General features: G+C 43.1%; 1 protein-coding gene across 1 annotated transcript in view; it reads left to right on the top strand.

Annotated features, from left to right (window-relative positions):
- LOC126088309 (neuronal acetylcholine receptor subunit alpha-7-like) overlaps positions 1–26,447 on the top strand; it is a 336,530-nt gene that overhangs the window by 44,706 nt on the left and 265,377 nt on the right. The window contains exons 2-3 of the mRNA XM_049906440.1: positions 9,953–9,997; positions 25,395–25,504. Of these exons, the coding sequence (XP_049762397.1) occupies positions 9,953–9,997; positions 25,395–25,504 (155 nt within the window). The remainder of the gene's footprint in view (positions 1–9,952; positions 9,998–25,394; positions 25,505–26,447) is intronic.

Genomic DNA, 26,447 nt, shown 5'->3' with positions numbered 1-26,447 from the left:
GGAAGGAACACATAGAAAATGTTGTGGGTAAGGCAAACCAACGACTGTGCTCTCTTGGCAGAACACTTAGAAGGTGCAACAGATCTACTAAAGAGACTGCCTACACTACGCTTGTCCGTCCTCTTTTCGAGTATTGCTGCACGGTCTGGGTTCCTTACCGGACAGGATTAACGGAGTACATGGAGAAAGTTCACACAAGAGCAGCACGTTTTGTATTTTCACGAAATAGGGGACAGAGTGTCACTGGCATGATACAGGATTTAGGGTGGACATCATTAAAACAAAGGCGCTTTTCGTTGCGGCGGGATCTTCTCATGAAATTTCAATCACCAGCTTTTTCCTCAGAGTGCGAAAATATTTTGTTGACGCCGACTCATATAGGGAGAATCGATCATCATAATAAAATAAGAGAAATCAGAGCTCGCACTTAAATATATTGGTGTTCGTTTCTTCCTCGTGCTTTTAGAGATTGGACTATTGGAATAATAGAGAATTATTGAGAAGGTGATTCGATGAACCCTCTGCCAGGCACTTAAGTGTGATTTACATAGTATCCATGTAGATGTAGAAGTAGATCAAATTACTGCCAAGGATTATGTGACCGATATGGCTAATCAGGCCCATCTCATGGTACAATGTCTATTCCCCAATGCTAATACTGCATTCGAAGATTTCAAAGCCTTGTTCACACAGTTCGCATCTTCCAGGAGTGTTTTTGTGAGAACGAGGATAAATTTTTGCATCTCGCCTGGCCACCACAGTCAGCAGATCACAATATTATTATGTCTTTGTGGTGTACTTTCTTATAAGATTATCTAGAAAAACATCCAGGAGCTATATTAATCCGTTCCGAAATTGTTTTGAATGCTAATGATTTCCTTACCGTACAGACGTGGTAATGTCTTATGTTTTTGGTGTTTTCATACTTTTGGCTGCTCCCTGTACTATCATCTGGAGGAATAATCCCATCATCGCAGTACACCCATGTCTCCTTCTACCTTCTTCCAGCCTCAGTTGTCGCCTCTCAGCGTCCCATCTTTATTCTTCAGTGGAATGCTCTGAAGCTCGATGATTGACGTTACAGTGCTTTCTGCAAACTTTTGTTGCCTCTTAACACTCGATCACAGCTGCGCAAGGTGAATCTCCGAGATAATCGTTAACCTCAAACGTTATGCGAATGCCTGGTTCTTTCCTCTGGATTATGATGCGCTGCAGTTAGCTGGAGAATTTTCCTACAGTAAGCGTACCAAAAAAATTACAAAGGAGGAGAAATGTCTTGAGAGTTCAAACATTAGTTATCAATTCAGGATCGTTGATTATGTGGAAATATTTAAAGCATCGTTTTAGACACGTTATTGCCACAATAGATGAATATCCGAGAAAAACATTGTTCAATTATACAGAATGTTCTGAATATGAAACTTCATGGCAGATTAAAACTGTTGCCAGACCGAGACTCGAGACTGACATCAGCGCAAACTCCCCTGCAGACTGAAAATTATACTCTGTAAAATGTCCCCTAGGCTGTAGCTAACTCCCCTGCAAACTCCCCTGCAGACTGAAAATTATACTCTGTAAAATGTCCCCTAGGCTGTAGCTAATCCATCGCTCCGCAATATCCTTTCTTCGAGAACTCCTAGTTCCGCAAGTTTCGCTGAAGAACTTCTGTTAAGTTTGGAAGGTAGGAGACTAGGTACTGAGGGAAGCAAAGCAGTGAGTCGTGCTTGGGTAGCTCAACCGGTAGAGTCAAAGGTCCCGAGTTCGATTCTTGATCCGGTACACAGATTTAATCTGTCACGAAGTTTCATATCACCGCACGCTCCGCTGCAGTGAAAATTTCAGTCTGGTAGTTATTAATACATGAACGTCAACGATGATAAACATGATTTTATCAAAATGAAAGTACAACTTAGTGCACAGTGAAATGTATTAATACTACAGAAACTTTTTCAAATTTGAGGAAACGCGTTACATAAGAACAAAATTGTAATACTTTTTCTTATTCTTGAAATTTTGGTCTACTTGCTGCACCAAGTCGTTAGTGCTGATAGATGGTCACCGACTTATCACTGCATCATGAACATCAGTGCAACCATCTATAAACTCACTTACCCATTTTCTTCCTACCCATCGGACATGCGTATTCGCCACAGTCATCATTAATGCAAAGATGAATATCGACATCTTTCCCGTTTTACGCACACAAAACAAATCATTCGCATGTATCAGTCAACTACGGGATTTTAAATAAGCATAAAGGTAAACACGGATGAATGCTTCCATTATAGCACGCATGTTCGGATCGCCACTGCAGCGCTGTAGCGGGTGTACCTCTATAAAAAAATCTGTGGTTTAATTAGTGAAATATGACTCTCCCTATTACTGTCTAACAATGGTTACACGTTTGCTCTGCGACGGGAGGGCAATATACTGACTTTACTCTGACAGTTCCTAGAAATATAAAGCACTGTTACTACTGACCGTCTCTGCCTAACTGCAGCAATTATCATTTTAAATATACTAAATCATCAACACAGTTGAGAGGTGGGCCTTGCCAGCTGCTATCGTCTGAAACTGATTCTTATTTGTGGCAGATATAATATGGTATAATCCATATCTTTACTTGTTCCTTGCATGCATACAAGCCACTTCCGTGAACGTGTACAGCTTTACAATAATTGTGCCAAACGCCAGGGGCTTCCGACTGTCATGTATACCTTCCTCCAGGCGATTTTTTGCCGGGCGCCATATGAAACAGTTTCAGACTCTCACTCCGTAGTTGCAATATCACTCAATGTTCTACTGTAGTTAACTCGTTACAAAAGTAAGCCAAAGCAAAGAGAAGACGAGCTCCTCCCATTCCAACGTGCATTACAGCAGCCGAGGCGCTCGCAAGCAAACGCAAGCGAAAAGTTTCGGCCTCTTACGCACTGTCGACTGTTTGGCAGGTGGCGACCTTGGTTGTCGCGAAGAACGAGTCACCAGAGTCCAGGAATTAAGGAAAGACTAGCCCCGACGACCAGGGAGAGTGGCAACCAATAGAGTGATGTGAATTACGCCACGTGTGCGCACTCAGATTACGCAACCAGATAGCGAAAAGGCTGTTTTCATGAAGTTTTTCGAACACGGCGATTGATACAGAGCGTAACGCCAAAGATTCCACTGAACAATCAAACTGGGAGGAGAAAACGTCAGTGGGAGAATGTAGTTGATTCTTTTTCAGTGAATAAGTAGTGGAGGAGAAAGGAAACTAGATAAACAACGATTTTAATTGAGAAGCAATGTTTATTCACCATTTACAAGATTGACTTTTACCTCGCCTTAAAATGTTAATGTAATCTTTTTTGCTGAAAAAAATTTAAATTTTTATGGTGTTATGACATAACGATTCTTGAAATAATCTTCACTTTTTCATTTCTTTGCAAAACTGTTGAAAAACTCATATTGCAACTAATAGTAACTGCTGGTCAATGCAGCTGAAAAAGTTAATGCCGAAAACACAACATCTTATAATGAAAATACTGTGAAAAAGGAGGTGAAGTTACTTGATGGAAAGTCTGTTGCTACTCTATGAAAGAGCCATCGAAAACATCTGCGAAAACAGCTACACCTACTGACATTTTCACATAAATGATCAACAACTACAGTAAAAATAATTGAAAAGCCACGATCGCTTCAATCGTTTATTAGATGACCGGTTTCAGCACTCTGAAGGTGCCATCATCAGATCTGAAACGTGGATTAACATTTATAAAACCATATGGACATCATGGCATATGAGGCAGACAATCTGATAAAATCATTTTCACGACCACTTAGGAGCAGTGCTAGTTTTATCTGGTGACTTCAGTTTTATATTTTATGGAAAGAACGACCATGAGATCAGTTTTTTTATTATTTTTTATTGGTCGAGACAATATTTTATCAGATGGTCTTCCTCATATGCCATGATGTACATATGGTTTTATAAATGTTAATCCACGTTTCAGATCTGATGGTGGCACCTTCAGAGTGCTGAAACCGGTCATCTAATAAACGATTGAAGCGATCGTGGCTTTTCAATTATTTTAAAAACAGAGTGATTGCCCCACGACACATAAAGCGTTCACTGCAAAACTACAGTAAACTCTGGATATAGCCTCACTCCTTTAGTTCTTGCAGCAGAGATTACACCCAGTATTCTCTTTCTTCATTTTCTTTCTGAGTAGTCACAAAAACTACGACAACTTTGGCCTCTGCGTCCATCCCAGTGCACACTGGAAGCGGAGAACACAGCACTTGTTGTTCCCTGATCTCCTCCTTCTGGTTGCTCCAACCTTCAATTGTTGCTAGTAGCCGCATCTGCCAGCGACCAGTCAGCAGTGTGTAAGAGGCCTTCCAGGTATTCAGGAAACTAGTTGCCAGCAGTCAGCAAGTTATCCAGTTATTGGCTCTAGCACTAAGACCAGCGGCGCATCAAAGCGGTGTAAAGCACAGCACAGCACAGCCGAGCCAAGCACAGCAAAATGCAACGCAAAGCTAAGCGCCACCGAAGCCCAGCGGCGTTCCTGTCTTCGCCACCTGACCACTCTCTTTGTTTCTCTCCCCTCTCTTTTCTAGGACGAAAAGAACCAAATTCTGACAACCAACGCTTGGTTGAACATGGTAAGTGGGACCGCAGTGAGTGAGTGTGTGCACGGCACGGCACGAGGCGGCGGTGCTAGCTGAGTGTGTGCCTCTATGTGTTCGCGTCCGCTGCGCCGAGGCGCCGCTGCTGCTCTCTGGCGCAGCCCCGCACTCGCTGTCTGCTCATTGGCTGCGTCAGGCGTCCACAGGCCCGGAGACCCCACTCCACCCTTACTTACACCGAGGTGCGAGCTGCCCTCGGCCAGCGGCGGGGCGCCAGTGGGACTGGGTGTCTGCGGGTGCCAACCTCCATTAGCTTTAGGGGGTCGGGTTGGGTTGTTTGGAGGAAGAGACCAGACAGCAAGGTCATCCATCTCATCGAATTAGGGAAGGATGGCGAAGGAAGTCGGCCGTGCCCTTTCAAAGCAACCATCCCAGCATTTGCCTGGCAACCTCCATTAGTTTTAGGGGGCTAGGTTGGGTTGTTTGGGGGAAGAGACCAGACAGCAAGGTCATCCGTCTCATCGGATTAGGGAAGGACGGTGAAGGAAGTTGGCCGTGCCCTTTCAAAGCAACCATCCCGGCATTTGCCTGGCAACCTCCATTAGTTTTAGGGGGCTAGGTTGGGTTGGTTGGGGGAAGAGACCAGACAGCAAGGTCATCCGGCTCATCGGATTAGGGAAGGACGGCGAAGGAAGTCGGCCGTGCCCTTTCAAAGGAACCAACCCGGCATTTGCCAGGAGCGATTTAGGGAAATCACGGAAAACCTAAATCAGGATGGCAGGACGCGGGATTGTAGTTTTAGGTGTCAGTGGGAAATGTCAACACCAATAACATTATCAAGAGATATCACTGATGAGTAGCAAAGTATTCATGAGGAAGGTACTAAATTTAAAATTACCTTTAACACAGGATGAAGAACACTTAGGCCAATCCTATTCCCAGCAACACAACAAAATTCGTTCTCATAAAACTAGTACATTTTCAAATCCTTTAGTTTAGAAAATGAGAAAGGAATATAAGTTAATGGAACATGCCTAAGCTAATCAGGTTTTGCTGATTATATTGTAATTTTTTCTGGACCAATTAATTTCGCCAAGTAATGAAAAAACTTTTTCTGTATTTGTTTCTCAGTACCTTATATTTTCAGATGTAAAGACTGAAAGATTGTTACATCAAGTTAATCAGAAAATGTTTGTCTCCTTAGCTGAGTGGTTAGCGCATCCCATGGAGGGATCCGGATTAGATTCCCAGCCGGGTCAGAGACTTTCTCTGCTCAGGCACTGCTGTTGTGTTGTCTTCATCATCATTTCATTCTCGTAGACACACAACTCGCTGAAGTGGCGTCAACTAAGAAGACTTGGATCATCAGTAAACAGCACAGATAAATCTCAGAAAGTTTGTGTAGTTTGGATTCAATCTGTTATCACTGCCATCAAAATGGTTCAAATGGCTCTGAGCACTATGTGACTTAACTCCTGAGGTCATCAGTCCTCTAGATCTTAGAACTACTTAAGCCTAACTAACCTAAGGACATCACACACGACCATGCCCGAGGCAGGATTCGAACCTGCGACCGTAGCAGCAGCACGGTTCCGAACTGAAGCGCCTAGAACCGCTCAGGCACAGAGGCCGGCATCACTGCCATCATTACCATTAGGTCTATCATCATCAGCCATCTGACATCCACTGCTGGATAAATGTTTCCTCAAGACATTTTGATTCATTGTTGACTTCAGATAAATGCATCCAGCATATTTACTAACGTCATCTCCCCAACAACGTCTTGGTCTTTTCTTATCTCGTGGAACGCAGTACCATCTATTCGATTACTTACATGTTCCATCTACCCCCACTTCGTTTTCTTTATAGTCGTAATGGCGGCTCCCACTCCAGTTTCTTCTCCAAACATTTGTTCGTTTTTCTGTCTCTCTTAGAAATTTCGTGCATCCAGCCCTCCAGTCGTCAATGATCAACCTTCTGTTTTTGAATTATTTTGGCATCAAACGTCAACTACACAATACAAACTTTTCAAACCTTAGCTTTGAAAACTGTATTTATTTTACCAAAAGCAGTACAGGCAACTTTTACTCCTTTGTATATGTCTGTTACTGCCGATGTAGTTGTCTTCATCTGCCCTAATTACAAAATATCGCCAACTGGTTCTATGACTTTACTCTTAATATGTATAATTTTCTTTCCGGTCTGTTGATCTCACATTGTTTTATTTGCATTATAACCCAATTTCCTGCCTACTTTATAATTTTCCCTATTAAGTTCCTCATATAGTTGTCGAAGTTCTTCTGCAATAGACATAAGCACAATAGTGTCATCAGGAAAACGAAAGTGGTTGAGACGTCTTCCATTAATAGATACACTCATCTCAGTTTTACGTGCTGAAAACCTCGTGTAGGGCTGCCGTCACATTTACGTAAACGTAGATCGAATCATTACTTTATATTCCTAGTAGCTTAGAAAGTCGCCAATGTGGTTCGTACAATTAATTTTGGTTGATGGCAAAATATATACTATGTTTTCTGTACTAATACGATAATGCTATCACTATCCAAATTAAATCAAGGTTCAAAAACAAATCAGAGATGTTACTTGCCATACTCAAAGAAGCAGGCTAACCAATATCACTTTCCACGTAATACCGTAGTGAAACGTCCTCAGGTCTTACATGCGACGCGTTAAATACATCATTAGCATTTTCCAGGTTTTCAGAAGGTTTCCCATGGCTCTACCGTTAGTAAAAGAGCTGTCTCCAGTAATCAGTTCCAAATAAATTCCCAAGTGGGACTTGAAAGTTTACCCTCCCCCTCTCATAAATAATCGCAGAAAAACACGAGTTGCAACACAGAGTCAGCAAAAACCCTATCACAGCAAAGAGCAAACAGTCCGCCTTTTCCCCTAAGAGGAGGAAGTGAAAAATATGTAACTGATATCTTTGGGGGCGATGGACAATGATGGTCTCGAGAGTTGTAGCCGCATATAAATGTAAGGTCTCGATCGTAAACAGAAAATTTAGTTCATCGTTGATTGGTCACGTTTGTCGTTGTCACTGGAAACAGTTACGAGCAGAACAATATCGATGGGGAAGTTTTCAGGGGAGCATCTGGTTGCAGGAAAAGTAGATGCCAGACGTAGCATTAGTGGAAGACTTAACGATGTTTAATGCGTCCAGTCAGGAGGTGATCTAGAAGACCCTCATTCGGCGATCCTTGAATATTTCTCACAAATTCAGACCCTTATATGGCAGAATTAATACAAGACGTATAGAAGATTTGAAGAATAGCTGCACTAGAACGCCACGAAATGATCAACCGAAGTAGTGGTAGATGCAGAAGAAGGCATCTCCGAGAGCTTGAATGAGAGCGAACTAAAAAGAGTCAAGCAGCGTAAGACTTTCTCCCACATGAATCTCTCAAATTGATCATGACTGTTAAGTGAGAGGAAATGGGGCTTCTAAAGTGCTCGAACTCGAGTGCAGTTGGGGATTAGACGGAGCGAAAGGGTAAATGATAGTGTTACACGGTGTAAACTTCGACACACGTCATAAGGCTGTTTGTGAATACACGCGCATACGTCTTCGTAGTTTACTCCGTGTTGCATTCCGTGGAAATCTGTAAATTATCTCCAAACATCAACATTACGCCAGTTATTTAAGACAGAATTAGTTTAGGAGACCATCTTCCATTGTCAAATGTGATCTGTACAACAAACACTGATGAAAGCCTAAGAATAGCCGACATCAAAATGGAAAAATTGCAAAGATCACTTGAGGCGAAACTACTACCAAAAGGTACGGAAAATCGTTTCTGTACAGAACTATCTGCGAATAATGTACGACGCTGTAAGACAAATGCTTACGCTTTTATCACATTTCAATGTATATCAGGTACTTCGTTGCTTGCTCCGTTAGTGAAACGATTAACAAAGAGCAACTACATCTACTGAATTAACGCAGTCAGCGTATGTACGTACGAGCCAACGCTAATAATCCAAGTCATAAGGCAAGTGAAGTAACGCTAAGCGCAAATGCCCGCTGTTTGTTATAGCGGTGGCGTCTGAGAATAAAGGCTGAATCCTAGAAACTAATCATATGCGAAACAAATGGCATAATGCTGTATGTTTGGAGATTTATAAATTTAATCAGCCACGAGACGTAGTTCCAAGTTCATCAATTTGATGAATAAGATGCTACCATTGTAAAGTATCTTATCCGACTGCCCGACGTTCATAACAGTAGCTGGGAAAATATCCCTGTATACACCGATTTCGACGAGCTTGGTAGTGGGGGGGGGGGGGGGAAGTAGGAGGGAGATAGGGGCACTAGGAAGTAGCTTTTGTGAAAGTCGTTCGGTTACTACACTTTCGTTTCCGAAAAAAACGAGACGAAAAATATGTCGTAAGATCCGTTTCGTACCAACTGAAAACTTAGAACAATCGAAAATGTGAAAATTTTATATGCGTTTCATGCCCGTCACCTAGTATTTTCTGAGAAATTGCAAACACATTTGTGACGGAAAGCGCTATTTAAGTGGTCCGTAGCTAAGTGTTGAAAGGCCAACAGTCAAGATTCGTGGATTTGAGGTTCTACTCTCGCGATATTCAAGAGAATTAAAGCGGTCTCGCTATTTACGTGCTATAATATTTAATAAAAGAAATTTTATGTCTACACGTATTTGCCCCCTCCCTCCCCCCTCCAAGATAGCAAGTGGTTTCCTACGGAAGTGTGTTCAAAATGTATTGAAATCACTAATTCTTTGATTTTTCGGAAACTATTGTGTTTCAGGACCTAAAGGTACAAACATAATTTTATTATTTTCGAGTGTTACCCGGTCTGAAATGTATCCTGCGTCATGATCTTTGGCGCCGCTTTCTTTTTTGAAAACTTATACGACGTGGTTTAAGCCCTTTCACACGAGCTACCTACGAGTGGGTACCGACCAGTATTGCTGAAGTTCATCAGACCCACGTTATCGACTCTTTTTTGGGGAGGTAGCACGTCGGGTGAAGTTAGGATGACTCCCATGGTTAATCCAAGAACGAACTCGCCTGGTATAGATGCACTTGATAACGACTGCTTAATGACCAGCTGCGTGGTCAGAAATGTTTTACAGATGGCATTGATGAGGCAGTAACCGAATCTGAGATGGCTCGGATCGTCCAGAGGTCAGCGGCCGCGGACACCCTCCCTGCCCCCTGCCCCGCCCCCCTTTATGCCCCCCCCCCCCCGCCCCCATTCAGACTCCTGAGCCTGTGGACCGCGCCCGCCTGCCTGCTGCATGAAATGCCATGTCACTAACAACAGTTGTTTCCCTTCTGTTGTGTCTTGCAATAGGACGAGAAGAATCAACTCCTAATTACAAATATTTGGCTTACGTTGGTAAGTGTTTTAACTGCTGATTCATTAAAAACACACACGGCAGATGCGCAAATTTATATACTTTGTACTCATAATTTTTCCCCAGACAACCACGTAAATGTAGAACCTCGTTAGATAAGAAAGCCTTCCCTATTATCCATGTATCTGAACTACCTTATTAATCCATCTCTTATAATAAAACTGTATTCGATACACAACTTTGGCACGAAACGTAGCAGGTTCCAAACGAGACATAGTTCTAGTTGCCAGAAAATGCACATTAGTTCGACACTAGTGCGTGAAATTCGCTACAGATCCTCCTTTCTGCGTAGCTTTCAAGGCAATTTTCGCATATTTTGCTTTTTAAAACACTTCTGACGTATGTGTACAGAAAATGTGTTAGCGAGTTACAACCGTACTTGAATCGCAGCTGTTTTAACCGACTTTAATGGTCCACAAATAAAAATTATGAGGTTATCCCAGACTCAAAACATTCTTATGTAAAATTTGAATTTCTCATGTAAGTGGATTCTTCTGTCGCTTCGTTGCAGAAAAATTTCCTATTTCAGGGAGGAAAGCAATCAAATCACGTTTTGTTACTCTAATAGATGGTGTTTCACAATTCCTATTGGGCCTCTAGAGGTTGTAGAGGGAATTTAGAGCATAAAGTTTTGATAAGGAACTCATGTCCTAAAATGTACCGCTTAGATGTAAAACAGGCTCGAAGGTCGGATCATTTTCAAATCTCCAGCTTCGTGTTACGGTACATAATGGCAGAGCTGCTTAACTCATCTCTCGATAACGTCTTCCGAATCGTCTCAATCCACCACATGCCATTTTCGTCCGACTACAACAAAGACTGCAAGACACTGGTTCGTTCGCAAATATAAGTGTTGATAGTAGTTCTCCACAAACATGCACCATGGCTTGCGGACAATGCGTATGAATGCATTCGTCGCAAATACGCCTTTTGCAAGAGACAGCAGGATCGCCACGTGGACCAACTCTTGTAGATTACACACGCCAGAGCTCGTCGTCTCCACTATGTGCGTACCGTAAATCGGGAACTTCGAAAGTGATTCGATATTTACATTTTTCATCGAAACATATGTTTCCGTACACGGATCCTTATCAACACTTTATCTACTAAGTCCCTTTTGCAGCCTCCAGAAGCCTGTAATAGATATATTAGTGGAATAAATGCTATTTGTTTCATTTATACCCTTAAACAAGACTTTTTTTCTTAACTGAACTCTCCAGCAGAGCTCATCATAAAATGACAGTAAGTGAAAAAGAGAATACATTTTTCTCGATGTCCTTCCACAACAACAAAAAAGACCTTCTCATTTGATAAATGACTATCGTAACCGAAGATAACACAGTAGTAAGATAAATAGAAATATTATATGAAGAAAATGTTAGGGCACCTAACTGGGTTTCACTAAACAAATTTGTCTCTCAACTGAACTGAAAAATGAACAGTGGTCAGGCACTGTAAATGTAGGAAAAACTGAATGAAAGACGAACGGTAGGCTAACACAGAAACATTTATTGAAACTTCCTAGCAGATTAAAACTGTGTACCGGGTCAGGACTCGAACCCAAGACCATTGTCTTTCGCAGGCAAGTGACCTATCAACGGAGCTACTCGAGCGCGACTCGCGACCTGTCCTCACAACTTGATACCGCAAGTACCTCATATCCTACTTTACAAATTTCACATAACTTCCCTAGCAAAATTTACAGTCTGGAAATCTTCCAGGAGAGCTAGAACCACAAGTTTCGTAGGAATGCTAGTCCCACAAGTTTCGCAGGAGAACTGTCTATTTGGGGTAGGAGATGAGGTACTTGCGAAAGTAGAGCTGTGAGCATGGATTGTAAGTCACTTAGTGCCGGCACTGTAGCTCAGCGTGTTCTGTCAGAGGGCTAACTGCCCTCTGTAATAAAAAAAATTACAAAAAAACTGTGTAACTGTATCAACGATGGACTTGAACGGGTCCATGCAAACGTCTTCCTCGAATAAATGCAACGACCAATAACAAACAAAATGAGATTTTTTTAAAAAATGGTAGATCCCCTGCCTGCGAAAGGCAATGGTCCAGGGTTCGAGAAACTGTCTGCCAAACAGTTGTAATCTGCCAGGAAGTTCCATACAATCCCACATTCTGCTGCAGAGTAAAAATTCATTCTGAAACACGTTTTATATTCAAGAAAGTCACCCCTGTTATTGCGCATATTCCATACATCAGCATGGAACATACACACTGCTTCGCTGCCATGGCACAAGTGAGCCACGGAGCGTACCAGCTCTACACCATCTAGATCGTTCCAATGTATCTAGTGTGCGCTGTTTTAAGGGGATGAATAATGTTTTATCTGATGAGATTATGTGCTTACTTAATCCATATCAGTTTACTAAAATTACCATCAATCATAAAACACTAATTCTGTTGAGCTCTTGCTGCTCGAGAGACAGTTCGCTGTCCTCCCCACCTGACACTCTCAGTGGAGCAGACACTACCCTCTGTCACCCGTCACAAGAGTCTAAGTGATGTGTGCGTTGTTCTCTTGAAGTAGACACCAGCCAGTCGGTTATCCCCTACAACGAGACAAGAAGAATTTCATGCCCAACTCTACATTACACTGTTATAAAATTCTCTAATTAGAGACTGATGGTTGTCCTAGAGGATTTCTCACTCAGTTCTATATTAGGTCTGTCATTGATTGTCAAAATTACGAAGAATACTCATTAGGTAATCTCACTGGGGAGGTACGAAGCAACGAGTCATGTAAGCTTCTTTCCAGCAAATAAGCAGCATACGGTTTAAGCAGCCGGGTAAAGATTGCATTTTCTGGGGTGCTTCTGCCCCATTTCAGGGGTAAAGGTAGCTTGTTCAGACAGTCGATTCTACGACTCGTCCAAAATTCAAAACATGATGATCTCAAAAAACGCTAGTAACAAGCCACACCGCTAATTTTACTCGCTCACTACCTCATCAATCACACATAATACGTGAATAAATAGAGTTTCTCGGTTGAAGATATCTTTACGAGTAACAACCAGTATTTACTAGTAATACAGCAATGTCAGTAACCATGTGTTACTTTGCTCCTTAACGCGTTACGAAGCTGCATGTGCATTTTCGGGGAGAACACTGACATTTTCTTGGTGCACATCTGCATTAATTATGATACAACAGTAAATGAACGATCTGCCAGGAAGTTTCAACGATAAAGTTGTTAATTTTTTGGAAAAAGTGACTCAGAGAAAATTAACGATCAAATAAAGTACTATAAGTGGTTACCTTCCTTCTGACACAAAATTATCTTCTTCTGCATTAATTATTTTATGATTCGTACTACAGTGCAGTGGGGGGAAGAATACAAAATACACCTCTGAATCAGAAATTAAAGAGTTTACTATAATTTGCACAACCTTTTTTCATAAAATTAAACTTCGTTGCCCATTTACTGATCAGTGATGAACTAAATCTGATGTAATGGTCAAAAACTTTAATGCAAGTGTTCAAAATGGACTTGTGGCTCCGCAGCAGGAGAAAAATTAAATATTCCGACGAAAACACCGTGGCATCAAGAAGTTTGCAATAATGTTCTTTTTTTTATTGCTCCAACTTCATTAACGGAAACTGAAATTACAAGAAATTTCCCAAGATATCACTCCAAAACTTTCTACATTCATTTCTCTGCTGAATCTCTGATACAACGTTTTAAGATATATCTCCATCCTCCTTACATTACGCGAAGTAGGTTGACGGAATGATACAAATGGCTAAAATCAGGAGAGGTGTGAGGCAGTGTTCCTCATTATCATCACTAATATTTAATTCTTATATAGAAGAGGAATTGTGGAGAGCAAAGGTGTGGGAGTTGTTTGCTACGGAGAGAAAATCAGCGTGATACGGCAAGCTGGTGACACAGCAGTGGTCGTCGAAAGCGAAAGTGAACTGTCGAGTGCCTAATTAAGTAAAACATGTGCTGGCTAATGGCTACAGTATGGACGTAATCAAAAAGAAAACTGATGCACTGGCATAGTATCAGCAGGCTAGCACACCGGGCAGCTAACTGCTGCACTTGGATATGAGACTCATGAAGAAGTGGATGAATTTTGCTACATTGGAAATAGATAAAGACGGACGGTGCGAGGATGACCTAGTAACAAAAATTGCAAAAACAGAAGTTTTTTCTATAAAAAGAAACTAACATACAAAAGTTATGTTTGGAGCACGGCTCCGTATGGGTGCGGAATTTGCACAATGGGGAAGACAGAAGTGAAACAACTGGAAGCCTTTGAAATGTTTTGGTGCAGCAGACTGTTCAAATGGACTGATGGTGTAAGAAATGAGGAAGTCGTGGATCGAGTCAACGAGAAAAATGTCCAACGTACCACACAAAGAAACACGTGACAAAAGAAACGAAGGAAGATTAGAATTTAACTTTCCGTCACATCACGATAATTACAGATGGATCATAAGCTTGGAATGTCTCAAGGATGGTGAAGGAAGTCGATCGTGCCGTTTCGAAGAAGCCATCTCGGAATTTGCCTGCAGCGAGTTAGGGAAATCACGGAAAACCTAATTCTGGATGGCCGAACACCGATTTGAACTGTAGTCACCACGAATGCGAATCCAGTGTGCTACCTATTACACCGCATCGCTCTGTAAAGTGATAGAACGGTTGCGTATATAAACCACTCAAAAAAAGAACTTTTGCATCACTTCCATATCAGCAAGAAAAAGAGACAGTAAACCTTGCGAAACTAAATAATTAAATTAACAGCGGAAAAAGTATCCAATCTGGCCATTGGTAGTCCGAAGCCGATCCTCCAAAAGAGTGAATGACTTTTGTGTTAGGGTGATTTTTTTTTTTTTTTTTTTTTACAGTCAGGCAGAGATCAAAGCGGGGATCCAAATTGGAAACTAATCTTATTCCAGTCTCCGGCAGCTTTTTAATCTGTCGAGGAATTTCGAACTCTAACCGTAACAAAACTCAGAATCTGCATACTTGCAATAATCTTCTAGTTTGAAAGCAAAAATTATTAAGGAAGACCTATGTCCGCTACACGATGAGATCACTGGGGAATGGAGGATCCAGCTTAATTGTGAGCTACACTAGCCCAAATGTTGAAGGTATGAAGAGTACCAAACGGCTTATAGCGGAAGGTCAAGTCTCTCAGATGGGCAAACATCAATGACCTTTGAAATCACACTTCTCAACCACGGACGTAACTCGACGCGTGCACCGGAGTCAAAATGACGTGGTTCGGACATGGAATCGGTTCCAGTTGACAGGTAGTGTTGAGGACTAACACCGCACAAGCCGTCTATTCTCGACAGGTGGACAGAATGATCGATATATACGACTTCCGGGGCAAAGGAACTGTGGGCTCCGTGCTCAAGAATTGAACTGGACGTTCGAAGAGGCTACGGCACGTCATGTATCGCATCAAACCGATACGAGAAGATTGCATGTTACGAATCTACATTCCCGACGATCATGGCGAACACCACGTTGTGCGTCACAAGGTCGTAGGATCAATTACAGATGGGCAAAAAATCATGCAGAATGGAGGCCCCAGGGTTGACATCGGGTGTTGTTTACGTAGGAAAGTCGGATCTGTTTGTACGCTGATAATATCGAGCGCCTACAAAGCTTTGTCCCACATGTGCATCAAGGTGATATGGTGGAGTGATGTTCTGGGATGGCATTACATGCTACTACCGCACACCTTTCGTGGTTGTTGAGAACGGTTTCAGGGACTGCAACCATTAGTGGAGCCAACACTTACGTGACAATTCCATCTTCTTGGATGATAACTCAAGTGCTCATCGTACTGTCCTCGTGAACATGTTCCTCCAGCACGCTAGAATCACCAAAATGGCCTGCCTATCCCCCGGACTTGAACCTAGTCGAACATGTGTGGGATCGACTGAAACGAGCTGTTGAACGTCGACAAGGACCAGTATTCTGTGCGACTTACGCAGAATCGCAATTGGAGATTGGACAATTTGGATAAGGAGTGGCTTGATAATCTGTGTTACTCCACAACGGATTCAGATCTGCATCCGAGCATCAGACGTTCCACTACGTACTGACGATGCTCAGCAGTTGTGTGAAAAACCTTCGTCTTCACACAAATGTTTCTTGTTATAGTGATTTAGACATTCTGCGAATGGATATAAACGCATGCTTCAGACCCAGCTTTTGTTTCTGCGCTATGAATGCGGAAATAAAGGATGATACCAAACTTCTATTGATGTTCGTGACATGTGTGCAATCTCCTGGGGTCTCTGGCTAAAGGTGAACCAGAACCCGTTGCTCAATTGAGTTTCGTATGCATTGTGGAACAAAAACAAAAAAAAAAGCTTTACACGATTTAACTACGTGATATGGCAAGATACTGTTGGTTATTTCCTATCGGCCTTTACGTATTTTATTGAATCGATATAAATGCAGTTGGTTTTCCTGATACATGATGATGGAGTGTCTCACTCAAAATCGATCATGTATGTTTTATGAATATTCCACATCAATAAAGTGCAGGCTGAGGAAGTCTGTAATCCTTCACGTATAATGAATCACTTAACTACCTGCAGAACCTATAAACCCTGTTACTGAGACGCGCATTGATAGACTTACCTCTTCTACGACGAACTTCAGCCAGAGAAGCAACAGGAATAGAGAGCTCCATCAAACCAGCCTCAGAACTGACGGCCGAAACGACAACCTGAAACATCACGAATAAACTTGAATATAGCACAAAACACTCACTGCCAAATAAGGAGCCGAGAATAATACATCGCAGGGCATGAGGAACGTCAGGCACTGCCTGACACCTGTCCACTAGCACCTGAAGGTCAAGCCGACCTCTCGTCCGCCGGCGATCCGCGGTAATTACATCTCTAGTGGAGAATGCAGCCGCAAAACTGCAGGCACCCAAAGTCAATTACCGGCGGTGACGGCGGCGGCGGCGCACCGCGGATCTGTATCAAAGCTGCGCGGTGCGGCGTTTGCGGCAGAGGCGCGCCTTGTAATTAAGCAGCGGACAAAGACACCGCTAATGAAGGCGTCGGAGCAGGCGCAGACGTCGGCGCCGTGGCGGCGGCGGGGCCGGCGGCGAAGGTCGGCGCGTGCCGCTCGGGACCGCCACACCAAGCGGCCTCCGAGCCGCGCCGCCGGCGCTGAGCCCACCCCGAGATGCTGCTGCTGCATCCGCGGCGACTGCAATCTCACCGTCCATCTTAACAGGCACTCGGTATTCCGTTTGACTAGGGAGATCCAGAGGGCCGTAGACAGCGGAGCACAGTTTCATTTCGTTTACCTTGACTTCCGGAAAAGGCTTCCACATCCTCAACAAATTAACAAAGTACCTGATTGGGACGATTTTGGACTCAAGATCTCTTAGCACACAACCTAAACACGTCAAAGTGCTATGAGGAGGCAAATCATTATGACCACTGATCACGACGAGACTAAACTACACTACTGGCCATTAAAATTGCTACACCACGAAGATGACGTGCTACAGACGCGAAATTTAACCAACAGGAAGGAGATGCTATGATACGCAAATTATTAGCTTTTCAGAGCATTCACACAAGGTTGGAACCGGTGGCGACACCTACAACGTGCTGACATGAGGACAGTTTCCAACCGATTTCTCATACACAAACAGCAGTTGACCGGCGTTGCCTGGTGAAACGTTGTTGTGATGCCTCGTGTAAAGAGGATAATGCGTGCCATGACGTTTCCAACTCTGATAAAGGTCGGATTGTAGCCTATCGCGATTGCGGTTTATCGTATCGTGACATTGCTCTCGCGTTGGTAGAGATCCAATGACTGTTAGCAGAATATGGAATCGGTGGCTTCAGGAGGGTAATACGGAACGCCGTGCTGGATCCCAACGACCTCGTATCACTAGCTGTCGAGATGACAGGCATCTTATCCGCATGGTTGAAACGGATCGTGCAGCCACGTCTCGATCCCTGAGTCAACAGATGGGGACGTTTGCAAGACAACAAACATCTGCACGGACAGTTCGACGACGTTTGCAGCAGCATGAACTCTCAGCGCGGGGACCGTGGCTGCGGTTACCCTTGACGCTGCATCACAGACGGGAGCGCCTGCGATGGTGTACTCAACGACGAACCTGGGTTCACGAATGGCAAAACGTTGTTTTTTCGGATGAATCCAGGTTCTGTTTACAGCATCATGATGGTCGCATCCGTGTTTGGCGACATCGCGGTGAACGCACATTGGAAGCGTGTATTCCTCATCGCCATACTGGCGTATCACCCGGCGTGATGGTATGGGGTGCCATTGGTTACGCGTCTTTGTCACCTCTTGTTCGCATTGACGGCACTTTGAACAGTGGTGTATTATTACCCTTGGCTCTACCCTTCATTCAATCCCTGCGAAACCCTACATTTCAGCAGGATAATGCACGACCGCATGTTGCAGGTCCTGTACGGGCCTTTCTGGATACAGAAAATGTTCGACTGCTGCCCTGGCCAGCACATTCTCCAGATCTCTTACCAATTGAAAACGTCTCGTCAATGGTGGCCGAGCAACTGGCTCGTCACAATGCGATAGTCACTACTCTTGATGAACTTTGGTATCATGTTGAAGCTGCATGGGCAGCTGTACCTGTACTTGCCATCGAAGTCCTGTTTGACTCAATTCCCAGGCGTATCGAGGCCGTTATTACGGCCAGAGGTGGTTGTTCTGGGTACTGATTTCTCAGGATCTATGCACCCAAACTGCGTGAATATGTAATCATATGTGAGTTCTAGTATAATATATTTTTCAATGAATACCCGTTTATTATCTACATTTCTTCTTGGTGTAGTAATTTTATTTTCCAGTAGTGTAAATATCGGCTTGTGGCGTTACGGGCACTGCCTAAGGAAAGTATTTAACCGGAGCAGAGATGAATTTCTTGAGGCTGCGGAACATCATGTACAAGAAATATTAAAGTCAAGTTTGTCGTGGCATCCAACAAGACGCAGATCTCCAGTTAAAACCAATAGCGCCTTGATATTTTCCACACAGATGATCTATGCTTAGAAACTGATGACTGTGGTTTCTATGAAAAGCTTTACATCCAGACAGAGGTCAGATGTCTTTCTTTTATCACGCAGACACACTATCCCGCATTAGGAGTGACGATTGATTACAGTACATAAGAGGTCCATTTATTATAGAATTACACTGAAATGACAAAAGTCATGGTGTAGCTATATGCATATATACATACGACGGTAAAATCACAAGATGTAAAAGAGCAGTGTACGGGCGTAGCTATCATTTGTACTCAGGCGATTCATGTGAAAAGCTTTCCGGCGTATTTACGGCCGCACGACGGGAATTAGCAGACTTTGAACGCAGAATGGTAGAAGGAACTTGACACGTGGGACATTCCATTTCGGAAATTGTTCGGGATTTTAATATTCCGAGATCAATAGTGTCAAGAGTATGTCGAAAATACCAAATATCAGGAATTACCTGTCACCACGTACGGTTTCACTTAACGACCAAGAGCAGCGGCGTTCCCTTAGAGTTGTCAGTACTAACAGATAAGCGACACTTCCTGATATAACCGCAGAGGTCAATGTGGAACGTACGACGAATGTATGTTTAGGGTAGTGCGTCGAAATTTGGCTTTAAAGGGCTACGGCAGCAGACGACTGGCGCAAGTGTCTTTGCTGACAATGACATCGTCTGCAGGGGCTCTTCTTGGCTCGTGACCATATCGGTTGCACCCTATATGGCTGTGAAACCGTGTTCTAGTCAGACGAGTCCCGATTCTAGGGCTCGAAAGCGGCGCTGTAGTCAACAAGGCACTGTGCAAGATGGTGGTGACTCCGTAATGCTGGTCTTACTGGGTCCTTTACTCCAGCTGAACCGATCATTGACTCGAAATGGTTATGTTCGATTACTTGGAGACCATTTGCAGCCATTCATGAACTTCGTTTTCTCAAATAACGGCGGAATTTTTATGGATGTCAGTGCGCCCCGTCACCGGGACACAATTGCTCGCGATTGGTTTAAAGAACATTCTAGACAGTTCGAGCGAATGCTTTGGGGACCCAGATCGCCCGACATAGATTCCATCGAACAATTATAGGATATAATCGAGAGATCAGTTCGTGCACAAAATCTTGCACTGGCGACAGTTTCGCAATTATGTACGGCTACAGCGACAGTATGAGTCAATATTTCTGCAGCGAACTACCAAGAACTTGTTGAGTCCATCAGTCGTCGAACTGCTAAACTGCATCGCGCAAAAGGAGGTCCGACACGATATTAGAAGATATCCCATGACTTCTCTCAACTCACTGTATTTCAACATTTGCGAATTCATAATCGTGACAACGATATGTACACTCCTGGAAATTGAAATAAGAACACCGTGAATTCATTGTCCCAGGAAGGGGAAACTTTATTGACACATTCCTGGGGTCAGATACATCACATGATCACACTGACAGAACCACAGGCACATAGACACAGGCAACAGAGCATGCACAATGTCGGCACTAGTACAGTGTATATCCACCTTTCGCAGCAATGCAGGCTGCTATTCTCCCATGGAGACGATCGTAGAGATGCTGGATGTAGTCCTGTGGAACGGCTTGCCATGCCATTTCCACCTGGCCCTTAGTTGGACCAGCGTTCGTGCTGAAGGTGCAGACCGCGTGAAACGACGCTTCATCCAGTCCCAAACATGCTCAATGGGGGACAGATCCGGAGATCTTGCTGGCCAGGGTAGTTGACTTACACCTTCTAGAGCACGTTGGGTGGCACGGGATACATGCGGACGTGCATTGTCCTGTTGGAACAGCAAGTTCCCTTGCCGGTCTAGGAATGGTAGAACGATGGGTTCGATGACGGTTTGGATGTACCGTGCACTATTCAGTGTCCCCTCGACGATCACCAGTGTGTACGGCCAGTGTAGGAGATCGCTCCCCACACCATGATGCCGGGTGTTGGCCCTGTGTGCCTCGGTCGTATGCAGTCCTGATTGTGGCGCTCACCTGCACGGCGCCAAACACGCATACGACCATCATTGGCACCAAGGCAGAAGCGACTCTCATCGCTGAAGACGACACGTCTCCATTCGTCCCTCCATTCACGCCTGTCGCGACACCACTGGAGGCGAGCTGCACGATGTTGGGGCGTGAGCGGAAGACGGCCTAACGGTGTGCGGGACCGTAGCCCAGCTTCATGGAGACGGTTGCGAATGGTCCTCGCCGATACCCCAGGAGCAACAGTGTCCCTAATTTGCTGGGAAGTGGCGGTGCGGTCCCCTACGGCACTGCGTAGGATCCTACGGTCTTGGCGTGCATCCGTGCGTCGCTGCGGTCCGGTCCCAGGTCGACGGGCACGTGCACCTTCCGCCGACCACTGGCGACAACATCGATGTACTGTGGAGACCTCACGCCCCACGTGTTGAGCAATTCGGCGGTACGTCCACCCGGCCTCCCGCATGCCCACTATACGCCCTCGCTCAAAGTCCGTCAACTGCACATACGGTTCACGTCCACGCTGTTGCGGCATGCTACCAGTGTTAAAGACTGCGATGGAGCTCCGTATGCCACGGCAAACTGGCTGACACTGACGGCGGCGGTGCACAAATGCTGCGCAGCTAGCGCCATTCGACGGCCAACACCGCGGTTCCTGGTGTGTCCGCTGTGCCGTGCGTGTGATCATTGCTTGTACAGCCCTCTCGCAGTGTCCGGAGCAAGTATGGTGGGCCTGACACACCGGTGTCAATGTGTTCTTTTTTCCATTTCCAGGAGTGTATCAATAAATGTAATCCCGACCACATATATTTTCTATTTCCTGCAGTAACACTGTTTCTGGAGGCAAGTCTCATAATTTCATCGCTGCAGAAGAATATATTGAATGATAATTACCTACTATTGTGATATTTGACGTGACTTGGCTTCTATAAGAATCATTCCGAAACACAATAGACGTCTATCTGCTATTTTCACATCAGTGCAATTAATTAATAGCTATGTAGCCACAGACGATAACTATACACACTCCAATCGTGCCAACCGCCGAGTAAAGCCTGACGATGTGTGCCGCCGCCACCTTTGCATCGCTAAAGGCCTTACAGACATTTTGTATAAATTAACTGGGTTACTGGAAACTGTGATGCAATTGCATCACCGTGCAGGGCCTCACATGGATAGGCAAGTCACTGCTGATATCGCGAAACTTGGACGAGAAGTGCCGCCTTACCCGTCACACTTATCGTCATTAAACTATCGTCCCCCCAGACCACTAAATGATTCTCATTGTGATCCCCGCGTTGAATGTGTGGAGGAAATGAAAAATTCCGTCCGCCACTCGCTCATGAACAGAGTCAGTGAGCTTCATTGAAAGAGACAATACACATCCATGCTTACAGCCTGTTGATAAGGGCAAAAGTTAATGTTCAAAAATGAACAATTACGAAATTAATTGATTGACTGCTGTGTAAATTTCATTTCTTTTTATTCCGATAAAAGGAAAGTACTTCCGGACAGAAACTTGGAAAGCTTAATGCTTAAGGTAAACACTACATATATTTAGGATCATATATTTATGGAGTCTAAATCTGTTCTAAACAAAGGACAGTAACAATCGAGTCTGTTTTATATCAGTAAAACACGTGCATGTGGACCATTATAGTCACCAGCAGCTGAATACTACTCGTAGTTAAGAATAACTTACGTTATGTGAATTAATTCAGCTAAGGATTCGTGATCAGCAACGTATATCACCCTGGAATAACTCGAATTGAAACAAAAAGTAACCACTCGCATCCTTACAGATTACGGAACAACGTTCTAGCCAAACACGCACAACAGCACAATCTTTCAATAGCTGCACAGCTTGCATGACACCTAAGTACATAGCTATTTTACAGTAGAAACTAAGTCGCAACAACACTTCCTCCCACCACGCTCTATCTATGTACCGAAACCAAACATTTAATGCCCCATAAATGGTACATATTTCCAAATGTGACACAAAATGTGTTTCTAAATTAACTTGTTACCTCACTTCTCATTTTTTTGCAGATACTAAAAATCTGCGAAGCTAGATAATTATTATGTAACAACAAAGAAAAGTTTAAAATATCACATACTGAGCCAAATTAAATAAACATTTCAGCCTGTCACACCGTTACCATATCAATAAATGCTGTGGTCACACACAGCCTTACAGCGTAAATCACATAACTGATTCACTTCATTCTGCGTAATGCTTAAAGCGAGGACTTCTTTAAACATTACAAATGAAAGCTGACAACGGTCAACAATTAAATGTGCCACTATTCACTAATTCTGGAGTATAAACATCCATCACTAGCAACCAAGGGGATGTTCACGTGGAAGCTACAACGACAGAGTCAAATGGAATGAACCGTCTCCAGACACTCCTGCATGAAATGTGTTGCCATTGTTACTTGCCTGTTTCTTCACCACCAAGTCGTCAGTCGCTGCCGTGTGTGTGACACTTCTTAAAACTCACTCTGTAACCTTCCTCAACTTACTCATCTTTAAAAAATAACCATAAATACCGATATGCTCTTGTTCTGCTGTGGTCCTCAAGGATGGAATCGAGTAACGCCGGGAGATCGATACATGCATTAGTTTGCTGCGTACATCGTAAATGTTGCTTAATAACTTCACTTTAAATTTAATATAATATACATTTCTTCATTTCATTAATAGCTGTCCCGTGTAATGAGCTGTCGTAATTGCATTAGTGGTGATAACGAAGTAATATACAGGCGGAAGAATCAGTCTTCGGTTTGTGGCGAAGTGCTCCTTCACCGCAAGCTTCGTCGCCAGTCAAATCTTCGTGCTGGACAAGGACTCAAAACCCGGATAATTACATTTCTCAGATACATGTCTACTAGGAAGCTATACTAGCAAGCTTCATGACTGACGCAAAGTCGCGTCTGTCACGTGAAATATGCCGTTGATCGCTGTCAAGTCACTATTGACCATTTCACCGCGTAGTTACGTAATAGAGCACTTGTGGAGCTTGAAAGCGTAATAACACTATTACCAGACAAACTCTTCATGTCAGTTCACGAGGCGCATTAGGACAGCTTAATTTAAATGCAATGTCTGTGAATGACAGAGATCTTGTTCATTGTCCAGCTCCCGTACACGTAGTTTCAAGATTTGTTACACTCCTTACCAGTGTGAGTTAGTGTAACAGTGCGTAACAAGCAAACGTTGGATGGAACACGTTTCTTACAAGCAAAGCGAGGAGACACGTTACGTACTCGTCATAGGACTGTACTGTGGCCTTTAAATACGTACAGTGACATCCAAATCATCATTTATAAATATAAATTTGTAATAAATAACAAATTATAAATAACTGTTGAGAATATTTACTAAGGTGTAGTTTTAACTCGCTTTCGCTTAAGAGCTGACAGTGGACTGGGGTGATGTCTTCGCTTACTTTTTGCGGACCAGTGTGAGAACTCCTCGGTCTTCGGCAAAACAAGACTAGATTATTAAATTAACTATAATAAATGGAAAAATTAAATTATCTACTAAAATAATGAAAACGAAATTAAATATTATAATAAATGAAAAATAAATTGCTTCTCTTATTTATCTGCTCCAACCTGCATGAAGTTTTACTTCTTACTGCTTTTTGTATTTCTTACTTTCTTTTTTCAGTTTTTAATATCTTTTCACTTCTATATTCTACATATGCATGACGTTAGACATTTACTCTTGTAGTTTGAACTTATTTTGTGCTCGTTAGCAAATTTGCACTCTTATCTAGCATTTCACTACGTAAATAAATTTAATACGTAGAGTTCGAAGTAACATTTCACGAATATCTTGTGAATTTGTATCGGTAGTAAAGTATATCGAAATGTCACCGTATCTGTAGAGTGACGTGTTAAGTGTAGTAGAATTAAATTTTAATTTTTGTACTTGAGACACAAATAAAATTCAACTTTCAACGCATGCAGTACTGTGACTAGGAGTTCTGTGCACTTCAGTATATACTCAGTATTGTTATTTGTGTGCGGTAAAATGATCTGTATTTGTTTTAAGATAACGATAATCTTTTGAAATTTTAGAAATGGCTACAATTGAAATTACATTTAATTAAAAAGAAAATAATAGAAAAAATATGAAGGTGTTGTTGCCTTTACTTCGATTGTCTTTATTTCCATGTCTTACTACGGATGACTATAATTTTCAATTATTTCTATCACTTTCAGTTTTAATCAGAAAGAATACTAGAGTTACAGTCGTTGCAAAAAGGGAGAGGGCGCTTATACTTCTGCCCTGGTGTAGGAGTGTACCGCTTCGTTTGGCTTGCACGCGCGTTTGTATGTGTGTGTGTGCTCTGTGGCGTTGCAGGAGTGGGTGGACTACAACCTGCGCTGGAACGAGTCGGAGTACGGCGGCGTCAAGGACCTCAGGATAACACCCAACAAGATATGGCGGCCTGACATCCTCATGTACAACAGGTAAACTCGACCAACCGAGCCTCTGTCACAAGCCAGTTGGTGGAGGTTCTATCATTCCACCTGACCACCTTTCATAAGGCTTAATGTTAAGCTCACACTTTCCACACAGACATCTTACAACCAAACTAAATGCACAGAGTACCTTAATGTCACGAAATCATGTCAATTTGTTAGATAAAGGCTAAACAATGAAAAGAAAAATTTTGCAGAGTATTCACACGAATTGTTTTTTTCATCGATAAAGGATATGACCTCCAGCATACTAACAGTACTTATTGACCGACATAACCAGCATCCTATATTCCTCGGTTTTCTTTCTATTCATTAGAAACTGAAGAAGTTCCATCAAATCGACCTAAATAGAATCATTACTAAATTATCTCTTATGTAACTTTAAATTAGTCTCCACTGCTAACCCTGCTAAACATATGAAAAAATGACAATCTGTCAGTCCGTTGCTTATTCAATCTTAGGTGTGTCGAATTTATTTGATTACAGCGTGACAGTAGGACAAGCAACTACAAACCATCCACAGAGGAGATGGTGAAATGGTTAGCACACTAGACTCGCATTCGGGAGGACGATGGTTTAAACCCGAGTCCAACCACACACATTTAGATTTTCCGTGATTTCCCTAAATCGCTTTAGGCAAATGCCAGGATGCTTCCTTTGAAAGGGCACGGCCGATTTCCTTCCCCATCTCCGACACAATCCAAGCTTGTGCTTCGTCTGTAAGGACCTCGAAGTTGCCGGGACGATTATCCAATCTTCCTTCCTTCGTTCTACAAATCAGCCATCAATAAAGGCTGACAGGTCACAAGAAATGCTTTGTAACAAACAATTACATTGCACTACTTTTGGAAGTTCATTAACAGTGGTACGTACATTTGTTGCGATGCAATTTGACAAGCTACTACGTAGTAACTTAAATTATTAATTATAA

The sequence above is a fragment of the Schistocerca cancellata genome, chromosome 6, assembly GCF_023864275.1.
Source record: "Schistocerca cancellata isolate TAMUIC-IGC-003103 chromosome 6, iqSchCanc2.1, whole genome shotgun sequence".
NCBI classification, from domain to species: Eukaryota; Metazoa; Arthropoda; class Insecta; order Orthoptera; family Acrididae; genus Schistocerca; species Schistocerca cancellata.
This window is presented reverse-complemented; position numbering and strand designations above follow the sequence as displayed.